The 24376-nt window shown below is 36.5% G+C and overlaps 1 protein-coding gene across 1 annotated transcript in view; it reads right to left on the bottom strand.

Annotated features, from left to right (window-relative positions):
- CCDC88A (coiled-coil domain containing 88A) overlaps positions 1 to 24376 on the bottom strand; it is a 151000-nt gene that overhangs the window by 118866 nt on the left and 7758 nt on the right. The window contains 1 exon segment of the mRNA XM_049784762.1: positions 1383 to 1491. Coding sequence (XP_049640719.1) covers positions 1383 to 1491 — 109 coding nt within the window.

The following is a 24376-nucleotide window of genomic DNA, read 5'->3' as shown; positions in this document are numbered from 1 at the left end:
TACAATTATAAGTTAACTCTGATTTTGAATTCAAACAACTGGATAATACACATTTTTTCAAGAATATATGAAATTTAAATAAAATAAACAGCTTATTACATTAAACCAAGAAATTATTGACAAATATAAAAGAATCATCAACACCAAATAAAAATTCTATCACCAAAATTCAAAACTGAAAATGAATGCTTCAAAAATATTGCTACCTAAAAAAAAATTACTGCCACCTTTGGACATTTAAAAGCCTATCTGCAAGTAACTCGTTATTTTTTTTTGTGGTTTTCCGTTATTTTGGTTTTTTTTTTTTTTTTTTTTTTTGGTCTTTGGGCCAAATCCAGTGATGCTCAGGGGTTACTCCTGGCTATGCGCTCAGAAATTGCTCCAGGCTTGGGGGACCACAAGGGACACCAGGGGATCAAACAACGGTCTGTCCTAAATCAGCGGCATGCAAGACAAACACCCTACCTACTGCTGTGCCACCGCTCTGGCCCCTGTGCAAGTAACTCGTACCTGAACTAAGTGATATCAGAAATTAGAAAATGTACAGAAATAACATTCTAAAATATACAGGGATGACAGTGATAGCTCAAGGCTGCTGGAATACATGTCTTTGTATAAGAGTGAGGTCCTGAGTTTGAGTCCCAGTTCCAAGGACCATATGATCTCATAAGCCATGCTGAGTATAGTCTGAGGGCCCCAGTACCACTGGTCCTAAGCAGTGAAACATCCAATGCACTCTGCTAGTTGAGTTTCACATGGGACCCTTGAGTTCCTAAGCAATGTGAGGGGAGATCTCAAAATAAATTAAATAAAAATAAAACATAGACCACTACAAAATGTGTGTGATTCAGCATTAGTGCTTCACAATGGTGTACTGTCTGCTTTAAGTGTACTCATTTAAACCCTGAAATCTACTTCCAATTAAAACTTTTTAAAGGACAATAGAAAATAAATTTTCTGGGGCTGGAGCAATAGTACAGTGGGTAAAGTATTTGCTTGCACATGGCCAACCCAGATTCAATCTCTGGCACCCCTTATGGTCCTCTGAGCACTGCTATGTGTGATCCCTGAGTACAGAGTCAGAAGTATACCCTGAACATTTCTGGGTATGGCCTAAAAATAAAACTAATGTTTTACTGCATTTTCAAAGGCATAATTAAAAACTAACTTATGCAGGATCTGGTGTTAAAACATGCAACAGTGGTATTTGTAAAATGAGGCAAATATAAAATGCTTGTATAATTAATATCGTAAAATATTAACTATATTGTTATATTCAGCACATAGACTAGTACATGGTCATATAATAGCAATTTAATAGATGAATTATAATACCTAACATAAATTATCATTAAAATACTGACGAATAAGGGAATACTCACCTGGTAATAAAGTTTTATCTGTCTCACCAAAATGGACAGATTATGAATTCTGAGTGAGGCATCATTGTTGACTTTTTTATTTATTCTTTGACTCTCCAATTTAGGATTACTGCAAGAAATTAAAAAAACATTTTTCTGTAGGCTAAATTTAACTACCAACATACAGATAACTAAATTAAGTATAGTCAGGAGGCTAAATGTAATGATCAACATACAGATAACTAATATAAGTATAGTCTATATTAACAGAGATGATCTAAAGGACATGTGATTGGACAATGTATCCTAAGTTTTAATTAACAGAAATGTAAATCTATCTGATGTTTCTAAGGTAGTGAAGAAATCTGAAATCTAAGGTAGATGTTACCCTTCATTATCCTCTTGTTTTTCCATCTTCCTGAAGCAAATAAATAACCCCTTATTTTCTGCAAGGATATAGTTCCATTACTCAAAATAAACTACACACTTAAACGTGCTCTGGGGCCCTAAACCAAGACTAAGCCGTGGTGGGTGGGAGAGTGGAATATATACAGAGCTGGATATTGAACCAAGTTCTCATATATGCAAGGCAGATGCTTTATCATTTAAGACACATCCCTCATTCCCAAAATAAATAAATTTTCTGGAGCTGGGGAGATAACTTAAAGGGATGGAACATATTCCTATCAGGGCCCCAGATTTGATTCCTGACTCCTTTGGCCTCCATAGCACTGACAGGAAGACCCAACAAGCATGCAAAACAAAACCAAGAGAAAAAAATAACACCATAAAATAAGCAGATTTTATATTTAGAAGAAAAGAATAGGTGTGATCTTCAGGAGATGTTTATCTCCTTGCTGATAATGGGGATTGTATTTAAGCAATGTTCCTGGAAAATTTAAAAATATAAGGCCACACAAAATTAATATAAAACATTTTAATTGGCAAAAAGCTAATTAAAAGTTTGTTTTGGGTTTGGGGGTTATACCTGGCTGTGCTTTGGGCTTACTCTTGGCTCGGTCCTCAAGGATCACTCCTGATTGTGCTTAAGGGACCATAAGTGGTTCTGTTCAATTTCCTTTGTCTATAGGTTTTGGGGGTCCCCCAAACCCAAAACACTAAGAGCAAAGCTCAAATTATTTTAAGAGTGCAGAAATAGAATAAAAACAGCTGAACCATGATCAAAATTGAAAATTCAATAACAAAGACAACAGAGCAAAAATAAATAAGTATAACAATATTTAATCTAAAAAAATTTAAGACCTCTGCCCCGTAAAGTTAGCCTATTGAACAGGAGAAAATATCTGCAAATCATTTACATAAGGAATTATTTTCTATATTATATAGTGAGCTTAAGGGGCCAGAGAGATTATAGAGGATAAGGAGCTTGCATTGAATGTAGTGGATCTGGATTCTATTCCCAGAACCACATATGGTCCCCTAAGCACAATCAGGAGTGATCCTTGAGGACAGAGTCAGAGTAAGCCCAAAGTACAGCTAGGTATGGACCCAAAACCCAAAACAAGAAAAAAGTATGTAAAAATCTTGTATAATGCAACACCAAAAATGAAATTTAAAAAAGCAGTATAATTTAAAAATAGGCAGAGAATAGACACTTTTTCAAGGAAAATACATAAATGACCCACTAATGGATATGGAAAGATCCAACATTTCACCAATCATCCAGGAAATGAAAATCACAAGATAACTAAAAAATGAAAATCACAAGAAAATCCATCACCTATCATAATGACTACTATAAAAAAAAATACAAGCAAAAGGGGCCAGAGCAATGGCACAGCAGTAGGATGTTTGCCTTGCACACAGCTGACCTAAGACAGATGGACCGTGGTTCGATCCCGGGCATCCCATATGGTCTCTCAAGCCAAGAGCGATTTCTGAGCACATAGCCAGGAGTAACCCCTGAGCGTCACCAGGTATGGAACAAATTAAAAAAGAAAAATATAAGCAATGATAAATATTGGTGACAAAGTCAAGAAAGTTCTTTTGTACTATTGGTGGAACATAAACCAGGGCAACACTATAATAAAAAGCAGCATAGAACTTCCTCAAAAACAATAAATAAATGGCCGGGATATAACACAAAGTGTTGGAACATATACTTAGGCTCAGTGAGGCCCTGAGTTCAATACCAGCAAGGCAAGGTTCCCCTTCATCACTGGCAGGCTAATTATCACCAGGGATAGGTTCAAGGTTTCCAGAGCACCACTAGGACTAGCATGCATTAAACAAAGAAATGAAATTTCCTTATGATTCTGCAATTTAAATTTTGATAAGATAGCCAAAGGAAATATAATAGACTCTAAAGCCATAGATATAGTACAGCAGTTAAGATAGTACAGCAGTTAAGGCACTTGCCTTGTACATGTCTGACCCCAGAATCACATAATACTCCAAGCATTGAAAGAAGTGTATCTTAAGCACAGAGCAAGAAGTAAGCTCTAAGCAACTCTGGATGTGGTTCAAAAATCAAAATAAGATCTCAGAATATATCTGCATTTCACATTGCAGCATTATTCACAGAAGTCAACTATGTGGCATTCTAAATTCCATCAAAAGGTGAATGAATAAGGAATATGTGACATAGTTATATAATGTAATATGTGGCCATGCAAAAATAAGGCCATTTTAATTAACATGGATGCACACTTAGGAATTATGTGAAAAAAGCCAGCTACAAATATTATATGTGTTCACTTATATGGGAAATCTTTAAATTAAAACATGTCAAGCTAAAAAAGAAAAAAACGTCAAACTTGTAGAAACAGTAGGAAAACAGTTGCTATGGACTGAAGTTTGAGAATAAGAAAGTAAAGGTTGGTAAAAGGTACAAATTTATGCTATAAGAGAAATGATATCTGAACTTCTAACATAAAATGTGGTTATTGCTATTGATAATACTATATCATAAAATCAAAAACTGTGTTAAGAGAAGTATAAAATTGTGTAAAAAAAGTGTTAATAACTAGATAATAATTTTCCATAATGTATGTATTTGTATCAAATCATCACTATGTTCACTTTAAGTATATCAGAATTCTATGCCAACTTAAATTTTATGTTCCTCAATAACAATAAAAATATTAAAACATTTTAATGAGAGGGTTTCCTAGAGAATGGCCCATCTGATCAAAGAAGTTGCCTTGTAAATATGGGTCTAGAGCCCAAACATGTCACACACAGTCCCTACAATTCTGCTCTCTGGGACGACCAGTGTTGGAAGGGTATTTGATGCCTGGGGCATCAATGACTAGATATGTGTATCCTATAAGTAGTGGGGGTTCCACATCTGGAATATGACTCCTGGCAAGCACCCTTGCAAACACCAAGCAATTCTTACTGTGCACTATAATCAGAATACACACAAGCACCACAAAGTATGTGTGACCCAACATTACAACAGCAATGGGATGGAGGGGAAATGGTTTTTGTTTGGTTTAGTTTGAGGTTGTACCTACTCAGGGCTTACTCCTGGCTCTATGCTTAGAGATCACTCCTGATAGGGTTCTGGAGTCATAATGGGTACTGGGAGAATCAAATCCAGGTCAGCAGAGTGCAAAACAAGTGTTCAATCATCTGTACTATCAAAGTACTATCCAAACAAATGGATTTTTAAATGGAAAATTCAAGAAAAATAGGGGACAAAAATATACAGGAGGGCACAGAAACAGGATTAAATTGATGCCAGAACACAAGTAGAGATCAGGTCTGATCCAGTTCTTCATAAGAATAAGGGATCGGGGCTGAAGTGGTGGCTCAAGCAGAAAGGCATCTCTGCCTTGACCACACTAGCCTAGGACAAACCATGGTTCAATCCCACCAACCAAAAAAAAAAAAAAGGAGGGAGAATAAGTTGGAGAAAGGTAGTGCCAAGTGAATTGGAAGATAATAAATCAGGATTCTGTTTGTAGGAGTCTAGAAAACTTACAGAACTGCTCTGTAGAGTTACAGAATTTAAATGTGGGCTCTTCCCCACAAAGCAGAAAAGTAAAAATACATATATTCAACATATGCACTAAAAATTGAACTGAAGTCTCTTGCTCTTTAATCCCTCCATTTTTTTTTCTTCATTTTGGTGGTGGTAGTGAGGGGATGGGCCACACTATCATTGCTCAGGGATTACTCCCACTCTGTACTCAGAATTTCTTCTGGCAGGCTCAGGGGAACAAATGGAATGCTGGGGATTGAACCTGGATCTATCCTTGGTCAACCATATACAAAGAAACCCAGCTATCTCTTCGGCCCCTTTCCTTTTTTTTTTTTTTAATTTATATCACTTCTAAAGTCTTTAGGTCATACTCTGCAGATTAGGTGCTACAGTGTTTTATTTAAGCAATTTTCAAACTTAGAATCCAATTTTCATTTTCTTAGATACATTTGTCAGTATTTACTACGTTAGAAATTAAAATAGAAAATGTTCAAGTTATGTTTACTTAACTCAACTTTCAAAACTTCTGTTTATTTTTACTATCTTTACACACAACGGTTACAAAGTTGTTCTGAATACAGCTGTCTTAGGCATTTAACAACACCAATCCCACCACCAGTATGACCTTCCCTCCACCACTGTCCCCAGTTTCCCACCCATCCCCCAATTGTGCCCTCTTAGCAGACACAAAATAATTTATTTTATATTGTTTATTACAACTAAATGCTAACAAAATTATGGAAAAATACTTTGGTAAAAGAAAATTTGTGAAAATTGTTATATCTCACCGTGGGGTCACTAAATTCACAGCAATTCCAAAGAGCTGTTTGCTGCTCATTGAGCCTTCAGAGTTACTGTTTTTTATTTATTAAGTTTAGATGGCATCTATGCTACCTTTCCATCTAAGGGTGTGCTGTGATTAGGTTGTCAGTATACAAGGGTCCAGGAACTAATGAATCTGGGTTGATGAGTTTCAGGGGCTTGGACTGGCTTGGTCAGCATCTCTTTAGTGGAGACGCTCAGTCACTGCTAACATAGCTTGCGGCTGTTATGGGTGTGGCTGCTGGAGTTTCCAGCAATAAAGCGGTAGGGGAAGGCTGCCTGCCCCACCCTCTCTTGAGAAGATTGCAGTGTACCTGAACTTTTCCATCAGTTTGGTATCTGCAGAGATTAGTGGTGAAGCTGTGAAGCTGAGAAGCTGGGCCATTGCTTACATGAAAAGTGGCTGGAACTTTTCATCAATTTGGGATCTCTGTGCTGAAACTGAGCCCTTTGCATGGTTTTCATGCCAGTGGTTGTAGAGGAAGAGAGCAACTGCTGCGGTTTTCACACCAACCCCTCCAGAGGGTACCCTAGAGCTTTCATCCCAAAGGCCTGTGTGCCTGTGAGTTTTAGCTGTTTCGCTTGTATCTCTTCGGAGGTCAGTGAAGCTGACCTACACATGTCCTACATGACCACATGACCTATATGCCACCTGACCTACAAAGTGGAATCTGTAGAATGTCTTAAATCAATTCTTTAAAAAGCAGGTTGGTACTCACCTTTTCTTTTCATTCCATCTGGATCACATATACAAGGAAAATTCTGAATTACAGATTTAGAAATTAGAAATAAGAAATCCTTACAACAGAAAAGCCTCCCTGAAAGGAATCTTAAACTATACTTTTAAGAATCACTGACTTATTTCAACTGTGTTTTTGCCAACACTCTCAATCGTTTGATTCTTTTATCCTTTGAACAAGCTTACATTTTCAATCCCTACCATTGAATAAGTTTAATTTATCTACACCAATTGTTCATAGCATTAGATGAGAAAACAATACAACCAAAACAAGCTGAAATACCTAAAAGGAAGAAAAGCTAATACCAATTAGGCCCTCTTGGTCAGAGAACTAAAACACTGGACAAAACACATGAGAAAACTGTTTAAAAACTATTGAAAGCAGGTAATACAATGTCATTCTTGCTAGTTAGGCTCTATTGAAAAAAGTACTTTCCATTTGTCTATTTCTATGTCACTGAACCTTTTTATAAACTGAGGATATAGTTTAGCAATAGTTTATCTTGAATGAATGAGTCTTTAGATTCAATCTTCAGAACTACCCACCACCAAATCTTTTCTATATTACTCAACTTCTTTATTATATCAACTCTACTAGAGCCCTTTCTATCTTGTTTACTATATTATGATAGTCATATATACTTTTATTTTCTATGAATTTTAGTTTATAAAGTTCTATAAAAACCCATGTGGAAGCTAGAGCTATAGTACAGTGGTAGGGCATTTGCCTTTCATGTGACCAGCCCAGGACAGACCTAGGTTTGATTCACAGCATCCAATATGGTCCCGAGCCTGCTAGGAGTGATTTCTGCGTGCAAAGCAAGAAGTAGAAGTAACCCCTGAGCATTGCCCCAACCCCCTCCCCCCAAAAAAACATGCTGGCATTATTCTAATTTAACCAAAAACTGTTACCTTTCATCAATAAATTTCCTTAATTTCTTTAAAATGTCTTACATATTAAGATTTTTTTCTTAAAGCAAGGGATTAGATATTCTCCTAAAAACAAACTCTGAGATATGATCAATAAAATTAAAATCTGAGAATGCTAATGAGAAAAAGAGGCAGGGGACTTTGGAGTAGATAATGGCAGAAGGAACATGGCACTCTTGTGGTGGATATGGTGCAGCAGTAGTGTGAATATAAAACAATAATATTTGTACTATCAAGATAGTAAATAATTAAAATATAGAAGTAAAAAGAATAGTGGTAAAAGATCTTTGAAACTTTTGGTGATAGTGGAAATGCAGCACTTTTTATAGCAAAAGCATAAACATTAGCACTATTGTAACCAAGTTACCTCAAATACAATAAAAATTTTTGTTTTTTTTGTTTTTTTTTGTTTTTTTTTTTGTTTGTTTGTTTTTTGGGCCACACCCGGCGATGCTCAGGGGTTACTCCTGGCTGTCGGCTCAGAAATAGCTCCTGGCAGGCACGGGGGACCATATGGGACACCGGGATTCGAACCAACCACCTTAGGTCCTGGATCCGCTGCTTGCAAGGCAAACACCGCTGTGCTATCTCTCCGGGCCCACAATAAACATTTTAAGTAAGATAACTAAACAAAAATTAATCTTAAAAATTAGAAATTCTGGGCCCGGAGAGACAGCACAGCAGCGTTTGCCTTGCAAGCAGCCAATCCAGGACCAAAGGTGGTTGGTTCGAATCCCGGTGTCTCGTATGGTCCCCCAGGAGCTATTTCTGAGCAGACAGCCAGGAGTAACCCCTGAGCAACGCCGGGTGTGGCCCAAAAACCAAAAAAATAGAAATTGAGTCTGATTTTCTTCAAGTATCTATTTTCCTATTACACCGTCCATTTGATTATTGTTAAAGTTTAGTACAGGAAGACCAGGGACTTTTTGGGGGGCACTGGGTCATACCTGATAATACTCATACTTCTTGCTCTGTGCTCAAAAATTGAACCATTTTGTTCCACCTCACAAATTGAGGGGGAAATAATCAAGGGTACCAAGACCAAATGATCATATGAACATTGAGTAGAAATAAAAAATGATCAGACTTAAACACCAAATCCAAAGCCAACAACAACAGAATCGATAACCAATCTATAACAAGCTAGACACAGAGGGGACCACTTATTCTAGCAGCCCAGGGATCAAAAATGGGGAATATAGGATGCATGCTGAGAACAGGGGTGGAAGGAAGACAACATTGGTGGTAGAAATGCCCCTGATTCAATGTCACTATGTACCTAAAATATTACTGTTAAAGATTTGCAATCCACTTTGGTCAAAATAAAAACTAAAAAAAAAATTAATCCTGGCATACTTGGGGGACCATATGGAATGCTGGGGATTGAACCCAGGCCTTATGTTCATGGCAAACACCCTACCCACTGTGCTATGCTCAAGCCCTAAATCATTTTTTAAATTGCTTTAAAAAATTTAAACACCCTGATCACAAAAATTGTTCATTGTTGCGTTTCACTCATACAATGTATATACATCATTCTTCACAAATGCACCCCCTTTCCTGTCACCAATTCCCTCCCGCCAATCCCTATACCAGCCTTGCTCTAGGCTAGGGCAAGTTGCTTCTCTCTGTCTCTGTCTCTGTCTCCCTCTGTCTCTCTCTTTCAGTTGCTAGGAAGGTCTATAGTATTTTTTTTGCATAAGAATTGACAGCTTTCAGAAATTTTTGCTTTCTTTTTAGTCCTTGTAGAAAACAAAAAGTTGGGGCTGGGAAGGTGGTGCTAGAGGTAAGGTGTCTGCCTTGCAAGCGCTAGCGTAGGATGGACCGCAGTTTGATCCCCTGGCGTCCCATATGGTCCCCCAAGCCTGGGGTGATTTCTGAGCGCATAGCCAGGAGTAACCCCAGAGCGTCAAACGGGTGTGGCCCAAAAACCAAAACCAAAAACAAAAAAGGTTAAGTTACATAGAAATTTTAGCTATTTTGAAAATTTTATGAAAAAGAACTTCAACACCTAAGATTAATCTCATATTCAACAGGTATCTTTAAGATAGCAAATGAAAAATTTCTGTATTCTTTCATAAAATTATGCTGCTATGTGTCTACAAATCTTTGATATGATTACAGAAAATCAGAGGAGATTTTTGAGGATCTAGAGCAGTGTTTCTAAATCTCCAAGATATTACTCCCAAGGAAACTACAAGGAAAATCATGCAAATGGAGGTCTACAGCTAACGAGGGGCAGAACACAGGAAAAAAATTAAGGTCCAAAGAGGTCTGCATATGAAAAAAAAAAAAGGAGAGAAACACTAACTTAGAGGACTAATTAAAAACCCAATGTCACAGTGAGAGTTTTTTATAGTGCAGGCTAGACACTGAGGTATTTAAAACCTGCAATTGCAATTTCTAATCTATACTGTACCTATGTAGTTATTATGCAAACAGAATTTGAAAGTTCCTACTTCTTTTGAAACACTGGATATCTATTTATATTTATATATCTATGTATAAAACTTCTGTATTTGGTGATGAATGTAACCGATAAAAGTAAATATGGACCTGGGGAAGGAGCAGTGACAAAAGCAATAGGGTATCTGCTTTACATGCACTGACCTAGGATGGACCGAGGTTAGATCCCCCCTGCATCCCATATAGTCTCCCAAGCCAGGAGAGAGATTTCTGAGTGCATAGTCAGGAGTAACTGCTGAGCATCATCGAGTGTGGACCAAGCCAACCCCCCCAAAAAAAAAGTAAGTATGGGCCTATAGAATAATAAACTTTCCATTATCAGGTTTAGATGTCCGTTTGATGCATGTCTAATTTGAGTCAAGATAATACCAACATATGTCAGGTCATAAAAATAGGTTCTTCCATTCCAGGAGATAATCTATAAAAGGGACTACCCTCAAGAAAATGTCCCCAAAACCCTAATATCCTTTTATATGAATAACAATTCAATATTTAGTACATTTACTAAGGAGTGTGCAAATCAAGAAAATTAGAAACAAAGGGAAAAATAAGGAAAATGTACTTATAATACATTATCTGGTTTTGTGGGAAAGATTATAATAATGCAAATACTGATTTAATTAAATTTGAATAAACAGGAGGACAGGATAAGGAGAAATAGAGGTAAATTTTTGAAAATGGAAAAACACATCTGTCATCAGGATATGAATAGATAATATCAAAAGGTGTAAAAATCAAGAAGCAGTATGTTAAGAATATTATCATTATGAGGCTAAGTAAGAGGAAAAAACTGCTTTCAAAAAAAACTGTTTTCAAAACCAATTTAAAAGGTTAACTCTTGAGAACAGAATTAAGATTTGAGAGTGAGAAGATTTGTTTCTCACAATTAATTTTTGTATTATTCCTTTAAATCATATAAAACCTCATTTTTTGAGAATCTTAACTTTTTTAATACATTTTTTTTATTGAATCATCATGAGATACACGGTTACAAAGTTATTCATGGTGGAGTTTAAGTAAAACAACTTTTTTGTTTGTTTTGGGACCAAACCCAAACTCCTGACCCTAAACTCAGGAGTTACTCCTGGCAGGCTTGGGGAACATATGGGGTGCCAGGGATTGAACCTAGTCCTCTGCATATAAAACAAGTGCCCTGCCTATTATACTATCTCTCAGGCCTCATGTAAAACATTGAAAAAATGTTTCATAAAATCTCACATTTTTTAATTTCTGTATTTTTACTTCCTGTATTTATATTATATAGGAAAATATAATTTTATATGCTAGATAGCTGATATAACTTTTTTCTCCATATAACAGTCTCCTTCCCACCCCCATCATTCCCCTCTTGAAAGGAAGAGACATTGTTTCACAGAGCTGGGGCCCTCATAACCATTCCCAGACTGCCCAGCAATCTGGTCCTTGTCAGACCACTTTGCTCTACCCTGCCCTTCCACACAGAAACCATTGGTCAAGTCTCCCAGTGATGTAATTTAATCTTTCAATGGTTGGTATTTGGTTATAGTATGTATGGGACTACACATAACATAATAAAACAAAATATTAAAAATTCTTATTCAAGTCTGAAAAGCTAGTTCAATGGGCTGGAGTGCATGCTTTGCCTAGATTCAATCCCCAGCAATGCATGGTCCCCTAAGTACTGCTGGTGTGATCCACAACTTTAAAAATTCTATGCAGAAATTACGCATTTATGCAAAGACAAGAAAGTACTTCATTCTTGTATATTTAAGGTCTACTTCTTTATATGACAGGCATTACAGTAATTTGAAAGAAATATAGTTCAGTGGTTGACTACATACTTGCAGTATGAAGTTTCGGTTCAATTCCTGAGATCCTCAGATTAGAATACTGAATTATACGTACTTTTTATTTTTGAAAATATCACTTCAAAAAAAGGTATTTGAATAATATGGGCATATTATGAACCATAATTCGGAAAGTATAAATAGTAATCTAAAAATACCCCAAATATATTCCTATCCTTCTTGTTTAATTTTTTTTTTTTTTGGTTTTGGCTGGGCCACATCCAATGACACTCAGGAGTTCCTCTTGGCTAAGCACTCAAAAATCGCTCCTGGGAAGCCAGAGAATCAAACTGCCATCCTCCGTCCTAGGCTAGTGAAGGCAAGGCAGACCAAACGCCTTACCACTTGTGCCACCACTCCAGCCCTCCTTCATGTTTAATTTATAAAATGCCAAAGGACATAGAATAGTCTAAATTAGGGGCCGGGAAGGTGGCGCTAGAGGTAAAGTGTCTGTCTTGCAAGCGCTAGCGTAGGACAGACCGCGGTTCGATCCCCCGGCATCCCATATGGTCCCCTCAAGCCAGGAGTGACTTCTGAGAGCATAGCCAGGAGTAACCCCTGAGCATCAAATGGGTGTGGCCCAAAAACCAAAAAAAAAAAAAAAAAAGAATAGTCTAAATTAATGTTTCATAAGTTATTTTTAATTATTCTATTGTTTAAATAAAGAACTTATCTCTGGCTTGTAATATAACTTAACTGTAGTATATAGAGGCTAGAAAGATAATATAACAGGCAGCATACTTGCTTTGCATGTGACTGACCCAGATTCAATCCCCAGAAGTCTATGTGGTCTCCAGAGTACTGCTGGGGATCCCTGACTGAACAGCCAAAAGCTGTTTCGAGAACCCTGAAAACCCTAAGCTGAGAACCTCTACATGTGTCCCATATATAAAGCAAAATAAAAAAAATAGAATATAGAATGAATGATGCTGAGTTTGATCTCTTAGCAAAAAACAAATAGTAGGAGCCTATTTTCTAAAATAAGAAGTAAACTATTGAATGATACACATGCGGTATGAGAAAGTACCTTTTTCATCATGCATAGCTATATCAAAGAGAACATAATATCAAATTGGCCATTTCTTTTTATAAGATGAAGACTGAAATGCTTTAGAGGCAAATAACCTAGCAATATATCCCAAATTAATACAGCCAGAAGTAAATGCAACATGTCAGTTATAAAGGGAGGCCTCAAGCAACTTCAGTTAAAATGACCTACTTATGATACATTACATTCATTTCAATAAATATGCAAAAGTATTATCTATCATCGTATAGAGTAATGTGTAGAACCCGACTGAGTTACATTTCTAGACCTCACTGCAATTTTTTAATTACGGTAAAATATGAAAAAAGTTAGAAATTCTGCAACACTAATTACTCTTAAGATTTTATCCTTATACAGCCCAAGATTATGTCTTTACTTATTCATTAACTAATATATGAAAAACAGAAATATGAGACTTTTAATGGCCTTATGCTCTTCTCCCCAAACTGCAAATCTGTTCCATATCCTTTTGGAGCATCTGTTCAATGTTGGTGCTTAATACTTGATCTAAATATGCTCCAATTTTTGCTCATGGCACTGTAATATAAAACCAGATTTTAAAAACATTTTAATTTTTAATTTTAGGCAATGTGACTTACAATGTTGTTAATGATAGGGTTTATACATCTAATGTTTCAATAACTATTTTTAATTATAGGTATTTTATATTACTATTAGAAATATTTGACAGTGAAATATTTGAAATAACTAAGGTATCTTTATAATAAATTTTCAATGCATATATAAAAAATTATTGCTTTTTAGAAAACAAATGTGCAGGGTAAATATCATCAGTATTAAAGATTGTTCATCTTATAACCTGGATAATCATTCCAGCCTTAATTATCATAAATTAATCAGGATTTTTAAAAAAAAATGTTTTGGCCATACCCAGATAACTCTTGGCTTACTCTTGGCTCTGTGTTCAGGAGTCACTCCTGGCAGTGATCAGGGCTATATTGGGTGCCAAGGATCAAACCCTGGTCAGCTGTATGCAAGGCAAATGTTCTAATTGCTGTACTATCACTCCAGCCCTAACAATAGTATTTCTTCACCTTAACCTCTCGCTTTTCTTAAATACTTCATTTTGGGCTGTAACCATGCTCATAATGCAGTCGCCATATTCACACCAAGCCAGCTCCATAGACTCACTCTTTTCTCGAAAGATGTAAACCAAGTCATGAAAATTCATAGGTATAACAGCCATGTAGCCAAAAGCTAGCTTCTCAGTAGAGGAAGGATTTTGGTATTGCCAAAACCATGCTTGCTGCATTCATCTTCCAGAATCACCACTTTGCCTATCGCCCTGTCTCACCACTCCTCTAGGATTCTCTCTGGAGACATCAATCTGACCAAACATCAAATATGCTGGTATTTGGGCTGATATCACCAGGTTTTTGAAGCAAATGCGGGCACCCTTCCCCTCTGTCCTGCCATCCTCCTTCTTACAGGAGAGATCATCTGAGCACATGCCCAGTACAATAGCCACAGTATCTGTAATAGAGCTTTGAATTCCTGTACAGCTTCATTTATTTGAAGCTGTCATACCCTATAAGAACACACCAATTTAGATGCCTCTGATGTAGCTGAGGCCATTTAATGTTAGGAAACAAATACATAACAGAATGGACATCTAACAATAAGAGCTTACTTTGCCTTCTGACATTGTGTTGATTTCATTGGAGATATAAGAATTTTCACAAATTTGCTTGCCACTATATTTCTTTTTTCTTTTTATAAATTTTCTTTCTCCTTTTCCTATTTTTTTAAATTTTTATTGAGACCAATGTAAATTACAAGTCTTTCAAAGTTATATTTGAGGTACATAGTAAGAGTGAATTAAGGCAATTCCCACCACCAAAGATGACCTCCCTCGATCACTGTTCCCAGCATGCATCCCAATACCTCCACCCTTAGTCCCTGGACTGCTAGTTTAACAGGTGCCTTTTGTGTATAGCTTGTTGTGGTTTGGGTCTCTTGATTTTATTGTCATTAGCTTTGAGTTGGGTATTTAAAACTGATCATTTTTTATTTCCACTCAATGCTCATGAGACTGCTTTGTCCCTCAAATAAAATTTTTTTTTGCATAGGCACATCAAATGTTGGGTCTCCTTTTTCTTTTTTATATATTTTCTATTCTTGTCTTGATAACTTTGCTCTCAATTATATAGAAACAAATGTATTTCCTAAAGATCTCATTGGAAATAAAAATCATTTTCACAAATTTGCTTGTCACTGTACTTTTTTTTCCTTTCTTTTCTTTTTTGTGAATGCTCCACATGCTGTATTGCCAACCCTGGGTGAACAGGACTGAAGCAGGGTTGTCATGTCAATTAATAAACTAAGACAGGAGCTGAAGCAATAGCACAGCGGTAGGGCGGTTGCCTTGAACGTGACCGACCCAAACTGACCCAGGTTTAATCCCTGGCACCCCATATGGTCCCCCCCTCAATCCACCAAAAGTGATTTCTGAGTGCAGAACCAGGAATAACCCCTGAGCACCACTGAGTGTGTGCCCCCCCCCCCAAATAAATAAAAATAAACCAAGACAGTCATAAGGGAGAAAAGCATGGAGCAGGGTGGCTTCTAGCCTCATGGTCTCGGGCTGCCTAACTGACCTCTCTTTGTTGAACAGCTCAAATCCTAACCAGAGGGGGAAAGTTGAATGAAAGACAAAAGTAAGTATCAAGCTAATCTAGTCTAGGTGGATCTTTTCCATGTCGTAGGGATAGGTGAAAAGAAAAGAGGAAGTTGGGGAATGTCTTTATTTTGGGTAAACAGGATATAATCCAATACTTTTTTCTATCCTTTTTTTAAATAACTGCTCTCACTTATCTTGAAACAAATGTATTATGGTCAAATATGTTGACTATGTGATAAATTTTTCTTTAAATAAAGTAAAAAATTACTGTCAATAATAAAATCTAGTAATTCATAATCTTTTATATGTATTTATATGAAAATACAGAATATTTTCATATCTATCTGATTTGATCTCCACAGTTACTAACATTTTCTAGTTTGCCCAAGTCTGAGGTAGTAACATGTCATGATATTCACCAATTTAACAAATAGAACTAATGTTGCAAGTAAACACAATTCAAAAAATTCTAATATTCTACAAACATTTCATCTGGTTTTATCTGATTCTGATAAAGTAACTGAAAAAATGAACCTTTACAATTGTAGAGAAGTGGTCTTAAAAGTAGTGCTGAGAGCCACCAGGTATACCCTAGAAGTGTTCAAAACGTGTAGAACTAGAACTCAAGACATCTGGATGCCAGAAATGCACCTCAGCTATACCTACCAGCTATACCAGTCCTACCTTTACTTCTTAGAAATAAGAGTCAACACTAGGCCAGAGAAATAAGTGTTAAGATGTAGCCAATCTCTATTCAATTTCCTGCATCTTACACACTCACAGAAGTACCAACAGGAGGAAGTTTTTTAGTCTGAGAACTTTTTTCACTCCTAAAACTGAAAATCCAACTGGACTTTTATGTGCATTACATATAGACGTAATATACTCCCATGTATATTACATATATATGCCTACTGTATCAAAAATTTCAAATTAAGGGTTTAAGGATGTAGTTGAATGGCATAGTACCTGTCTTACATGTGTGAGACTGTGAATTTGATGCCTAATGCACCACAACCAAGTGTGTGACTCCTACTATTGGACACAACACAATGAAAACAGAAAGGAGGGAAAATAAATATAAGAATATTAAATTTTAAATATATTAACCCATCTAAAAATAAAAGACTGAATGTTACCAGAAAAAGCATTTTCGCAATAAATGTGTTCTTCAAAATCAAGAAGTTTAGAGGGGAAGAACATTCTTTTACAATTTTATAAATCACTTAAAGTGTTTGCCTTAATAGAAAATACATGAGTTCTTTTTATGTCCTTCTTTTTTTTTTTTTTTTTTTTTTTTAGTTAAAGAAGCATGATTCATCAAAAAGAAGAACAACCAATGTGGAAAGAAAAGAATTTTCATTCACAGCACTACTCACAATAGCCAGAATCTGGAAACAATCTAAGTACCCAAAAACAGATGAGTGGATAAAGATCTATGGTACACCTCTACAGTGGGATACTACACAATCATTAGAAAAAATATGATCATAAATCTCTTTTATACATGGATAGATATGGAGAGTGAAATGAGTCAGAGAGGGACAGACTTAAATTGAGTAAAATCAGTGAAATGAATGAGAGGGGCAGACATAGAATTATCACATTCATATGTGAGATATAAAATAAAATCATAGTAAAAAATAATACCCAAAGACAATAGAAATGAGGAACAGGAAAACTGGTCCATGGTAAGAAACTTGCCACAAAGGAGAAGAGGGGAAGGGAATACAATTAGGACAGAAAAATTACTACTATGACAATGACAGTTGGAAATTATTACTCTGAGCAAGGACTGGGTGCTGCAAAGAGGTAAAGAAATAAGAATGATACCTTTCAAACCAAAATGCTTAAAAGGCAAAAAGGGAAGAGGAGTGAGAAAAAGACAGAAAGAAGTGTCTTCCATAGAAACATGTTTGGGATGAAAAGGGAACTTGTGGACATGGAAGGCAGAAAGCATAAAATGGTAAGAGGATAAATACTGGAAAATTGTACAACTAAAACTCAACCACAAACAACTTATAATTGCATATTTCACAGTAATTCCATTTAAAAGAAAAAATTTTTAAAACATGATTCACAAAATTTTTGATAGTTGAATTTTAGGCATATATCTCAACACCAATCCCACCACCATTGTCAACTCCCATCACTAGTGCTCCCATTACTTCATCATCTACCAAGACCCATTCCCATACCCTTCCTGCCACCTTGAAAGGCACATTACAAACTTTGGTGGTTGCTGTTTAGATATTATCATTTAAGTGTTACTGAGTCTGTGCTTTGGATTTATGCTATACCATTCTCCCAACCATCAATATAAATGAAGTACTGACCTCTGGTTGTTGCCACCACAGTCTAAAGAAAGCTCCTCAAAAGGCCCACTGAGAGGCCCTTCCTCAGTGTATGTCTGACCAGGCTTTCCTGTCAATGAGGGTGATATTTCTCAAGCACAGTTGCAAATATTTATTTGGCCTAAATAGGAATGTCCCTTCTGCTGTACTAAGTATATATTTGAGCATTTACTTTCAAATATAAGAATTAGGGCCCGGAGAGATAGCACAGCGGTGTTTGCCTTGCAAGCAGCAGATCCAGGACCTAAGGTGGTTGGTTCGAATCCCAGTGTCCCATATGGTCCCCCGTGCCTGCCAGGAGCTATTTCTGAGCAGACAGCCAGGAGTAACCCCTGAGCACAGCCGGGTGTGGCCCAAAACCCCCCCAAAAAAAAAAAATGAATGAATACACGCAAATATAGCCTTGATTAAATTTCTCTTTACCTCAGCACCAAGAGATACTTAAAAACAACTTTAATCCTCCTAATCCTTCTTTTAAGAAGCCCTGTAGCTTTAAGCAGACTGCCCAGATAAAAGAAAAAAATTTGGGACATCTCTAAGAGACTTTTAACTAATTTTTTACCTTGGATATGCCGTACAAAATTTGGCTGGCAGTAGCAATGGGTTGTGAAGAAAACTTCACTTGGTAAGAATTTGCCATCTCTTTCAACTAAGTTTGTCTTTTTTATTGACCCTTCTAAAAACTGTTTCTTAGTCAGACTTTAGAATATTAGTTATCTGCATCTGTGATAGCCCTAAAAGTAAAAACCTGTTCCCTCAGGTAAAAAGGAATCTTGATAGAAAAATCTGGCATCTTGCTACACCTTTAATCTACATCACAATAGACACCTAGGGCCTGATCCTAGAGTAATAATTGAGATGTTAAAATTTACCCTCTTTTCATCCTCTGGGCTCTTAATTGAAATATATCTATTCATAAGATCTGAAAACCACCTAGAGCAGTGGTTGGCAACCTGTGGCTCGCGAGCCACGTGTGGCTCTTTACACTTTTAATGTGGCTCTTCTGTGTGCCGGGCGGCAGCTCCAGGAGTCAGGACTCTGCTCCTAGCCTCTGTCAGTGCGTGCCCGGTGTGGCTCTCAAAATAAATTTCAATCGTGGTTTTGGCAAGATTTGGCTCAATTGAAAAAAAAGATTGCTGACACTGACCTAGAGGATAGTGAATTGTTTTGAAGATCAAGCAGTGCATACTGATAAGGCTTCAGTGAACAAGAGAGAGATATATGTTTTACTTTGCAAAGAAACAAATGTGAGCTTTTTTTTTTTACAAACCAGAGGAACCACTATCCTAGTGGGTATATTACAAAGTCATATAAAACCATGAGTTACTTGTTATTGCTAGCTCACCTAAAGCAAAACAACAAAGGAGGAAAAAATAAAAAAAATAAGGTGTCAAGGCATGCAGCATGCATGTGTCATTATCAAGAGAGGTACACTCCAGATGTGTCGTCTTTTGGCTTTCCTGGTGCAGTGCCTAATTTTCCTCCCAAGAAATATTTCAGCCAGAAGGTCCATTGGAGAAGTCAATCATAACCCCTGTGTGGATTACTGGCTATATTCCTGTTATATTCATGACATACGGTGACATTATATATCTTTCCTTTTATTTATTTGATTTTGTCTCCTTTGCTAACTACAGAAATTCGGCCTTAGTTATCCTGCAGTCATAAAGAAATTCCAGTACCAATGAAAACTGTTAGAAATTCTCTGCTGGCTAAGTATATTTGCAACTCAAAGTCCAAGCCAGCTACCTCTCTTTCTGTCAGCCTATTTGCTTCCTAAGGCCAAGAAATGTGTTGACCCCACATGTACTGTGTGTGGTATCATTATTTCATATTTCATATTCGTCCGCTCGTGTACCCATTTTCCTCTCATGGAAATACTATGAGAATTGCTGAGACGCAGCACGTCTACAGCAATAAGGGAATAAAGAGAGACCATAGTGAGAAACAGAAGAACTAAAAAGCAAAATTAAATTATAAAAACTAAAATCAGAGGGCACTTTACAACTTCTTAAAATATTAAATATCTCTTTCTTTTGATATTTACTGGAAGTTTCCAACTAATCTCTGTTAAATAACACATACCAGATATTATGCTAGATGTTCATGATATATTATGAAATATCTCTAGCCTCTAAGCACAAATAATCTAGTAGTGGCAGCACTTAAACAATTTGATAAAGGTAGATATGGAATCATAGAGGAAGAGAGCAATTAATTTTGCCAAGAAATTCAGATTTAAAAAGATTACTATGTGCTAACTAGCTCAAGAAAGGGTAAAGGTGGTCTATGGAGAAAATAAAAATGAATATTAAACATTAATACTCTATGAATTGTATATAAATCATCCTAATTTTATTTTCATAATAATCCTGTTAACCCTGGAGTGTGGTACCGGATGGCTCAGCCAGAGAATATTCCTGGCTCTGTGCTCAAGGGACCCTGATAGAACTTTGGGAAACATATGGCAGAAATTACACTTGGTTGTCAGCATGCAAGGCATGTGCATTATTTTCTATACTCTCTTTCTCTCCAATCCTGTTATTCTTTTTATCCTATTTACTAGTGAAGAAATTAATGAGATACTCAACTGATGCCAAAGAGATAGTACAGGGGGGTTAAGGTACATGCACTGCATGTGACTGACCCTGGTTCAATTCATAATACCATATGGTCTTCCAAGATTTACTCTGTATAGCCCAAGTCCAGAGCATTTCTGGGTGTGACTTTGTAGACCCCTAAATGGTATTATTAATCTCCAACACAGGCAACACTATATTCTTGGGCCCTTGCATTGAACCCTAGGTCAGGTGACTGAAAATTGCCAGAAAGGGTCCAAGTAAACTCCTGAGCATTGCTTTGGCACATCCCCAGCCCCACCACCAAAAAAATACATCTATACAGAAGTAACACCACAAGAGAACATATAAAACTAAGACATAAACAATCATGACTTGTTGGAGGAAACATATATAGGTAGGTATGGTATAGAAAAAGGTAACAGTTACAATAACAACTACCACTTGGGATATTAAATTATAAAAACTAAAATCAGAGGGCTCAAGAAACAGAAACAGAAACTAAATATTGTCTCTGCCTTAGTGGAAATTAAGTCTAATACAGGAAGGAAATATCTTCCATATTATATATGTAGGAACTGAGATTTAGATATGCTAATAAGTTGTGTAAGATCACATACTAGTAATAAGTAGAACATTGGAAATGAATCCAAGTCAGTCTGACTCAAAGACAGATTAATTCTATTTTACTACCTAGCATCCCATTATTTATTTCAAGAAAAGTTTATCCAAACATCCTAGAAGTCAAATATACTCTACTAGAAAATGATAAAGGAAAAGAGTACAGTAAGCAGGAGTCAGCTAAAGAGCAACTACAGATAAGGTGCTTGCCTTGAGCACAGTAGACCCATGTTCAATCCTTGGCATCCCATATGGGCCCCCAAGTAAGCACTGGCCAGGGTTAACTCCTGAGCATTGCTGGGTATGTTCCCACAAAACAAAAAATGTAACGGGGAAAAAAAAAGAACAATAATGAGGAGGCAAGAAGAGCAATCTTGAGAGGACTGTGTAAAAAGGAACAGAGACATGAGATTACAGCTTTTCTTTGTAACTAAGAGTTTGCTCAATCAGATTATACATTGAGTAAAATTACTCAATGTGTATTTTAAATAGTATCAAATAGTAATAGTATTATTTCTCAAAGCTGAAATGAGAGTTTTCGAGCAGAAAGCTCTCAAGATATTTAAGAAAAATATTTACTCTGAAAACAGAAGAAAACTATTGAAACATTACAAGAGAGGATGAGGTTCCAGAAATAGCACATGGGTTAAGGCACTTGCCTTGCATCCCACTGACCCTCGCCTGTTTGAATCCGAAATACCATATATGGTTCATAATATCACCAAGAGTCACTCCAGAGCCTCTGAGTACCATCAGAATATGGCCTAAAAACCTAAAAAAATAAGAATTACAATAAAATGAAAGAAGAGTGACATATTGGGGCCAGACCAATAGAACAATAGCAGGTAGGGCATTTACTTGTGCACGGCTGACCCGGATAAGATCCCAGAATCCCATATGGTCCCCTGAGCCTGCCAGCAGTGATTTCTTAGCGCAGAGACAGGAACAACCCTCAGTGCTGCCAGGTGTGATACACAAACACACACTTTCTCTCTTACACACACATACACAGAAGAGTAGCATGAAAAAAATCTGTTTTAGAAAATTTAATATTCTCAAAAGACAACTTGATGAAAAGACAACTTGAAAACAGCAAGGTCAAAGGTAAAAAGACCGGTCTGGGCATACTCCATTAATACACTTCAGAGAACACATTTGAGATACAATTTGGAGGGAAAATAACAAAACTTAGTAGTAAAAGTTACTCTGACTTGTTTGTGAGAAGCAAACAAATCTGAGGACAACAATACAAAAATTCAAAATTCTAAACCAATCTTTCCCAAAGTGAGCAATATCAACAATTGGGATTGGGGAGCACACTGGTACAATGGGTTGGAGCTTTAAGTGCAACTGGAGTGAGGCGAACCCTTCCTGTTTGTATTCTTAAAGAAGGTAGAATTTCACAGTAATTTTTTTTCTGAAAAGAGGTTTAAGAACCACTGCATAAATCACATTTAGTAAAACAACCTATATATTTTATAATACAATTTTATTTACTTTTGGGGGATAGTCTGAGTAAAACCCCGGCGTACTCATGGGACCATGAAGTCTCAGGGACAAGATCTTCCACATAAAACAAGCACCTTAACAGTTGTACTTTATATCTAGTCTTATAAGCTAATTTAAGGGTATTATTTATTACAGTTATTAAAATCTACTTTTAAATCTTAAGGTATATTTTATTAACTTTATCCTAAAGATTCTTAAGAAAGAACTCAGCAGTAGTTGGATAACACTGTTACGATTTTAATTAAAAATAATTGTTCAGGGTTGGACCAATAGTATAGTGGGGAAGGCACTTTCATTGCATGCAGCCAAAACGTTTTTGATCTCCCATACCACATATGGTTCCTGAGTCTTCTGGGCATGATCCTTGGATAGAGTGCCAGGAATATGTCATAAGCACCACCAGGTTTGGCCAAAATAAAATAATTTTAACAATTTTTCTGGCTGAAGAGATAGTATTTGCTATGCATTGTGCTGACCCCAGTTGAATTCCCAGCATCTCAGAGTACCATCTAGAATGTTCCCTAATAGACATAGAATAATCATACTCATTGTGAGCTTTAAAAAAAAAAAAAGGTAGTATTTGGGGGCCGGAGCAGTGGCACAAGCGGTAGGGTGCTTGCCTTGCATGCACTAACTTAGGACGGACCTTAATTCAATCTCCCAGCATCCCATATGGTCCCCCAAGCCAGGAGCAATTTCTGAGCATGTAGCCAGTAGTAACTAACCCCTGAGCATCACTGGATGTGACCCAAAAACAAACTAACAAAAAAAAAACTTGAAAAATTAAAAAAAAATTAAAAAGGTAGTATGTTAGTAATATCCAAAGACGCTGGAGAGGTAGCATGGAGGTAAGGCATTTGCCTTTCATGCAGAAGGTCACTGGTTCGAATCCCGGCATCCCATATGGTCCCCTGAGCCTGTCAGGAGCAATTTCTGAGCTTAGAGCCAGGAGTAACCCCTGAGCACTGCCGGGTGTGACGCAATGTCAGACTAATGTCAGACTAATGTCAGACGCAAAATGTCAGACTATTTTTTGGATACATTTACATTGACTATGGGAAGGAGATTAAAAAAATGAGTTTTTTTTATTTTAAAGATGAGATATCTGTTACACAAAGCAACAAAATAAAAACATTTAGTTTTATACTGTATCTTTTTTTAATGTCTTGGCATTTAATATAAAGAAAATTCACATATTTTCTAACTTTCCACAAATTCCAAAAAGGGAAGTCTAAAGCCTGTCTTAAAATTTTGGTTTTTAAAAATCATGACACCATTTTACCATGAAATTGAGTAGTTAACTTTTGGTAACACCTTTTGTTTATTTGTATGTTTGTAATAATGGATATTTTAAAATAAGGAATGTTTTGGTTTGTACAGACTTTGACAAATGTGTGTTAATAAAAATTCATATTGACTCAAGTATAAAAAAAATAAATAAATAATATCCAAAGACAATATAGAGATGAGGGCCAAGAAGACCAATCCATGCTAGGAAACTTGCCACAAATAGCAGGGGAATGCAGGTAGG

The sequence above is a fragment of the Suncus etruscus genome, chromosome 12, assembly GCF_024139225.1.
Source record: "Suncus etruscus isolate mSunEtr1 chromosome 12, mSunEtr1.pri.cur, whole genome shotgun sequence".
Classification (NCBI taxonomy): Eukaryota; Metazoa; Chordata; class Mammalia; order Eulipotyphla; family Soricidae; genus Suncus; species Suncus etruscus.
This window is presented reverse-complemented; position numbering and strand designations above follow the sequence as displayed.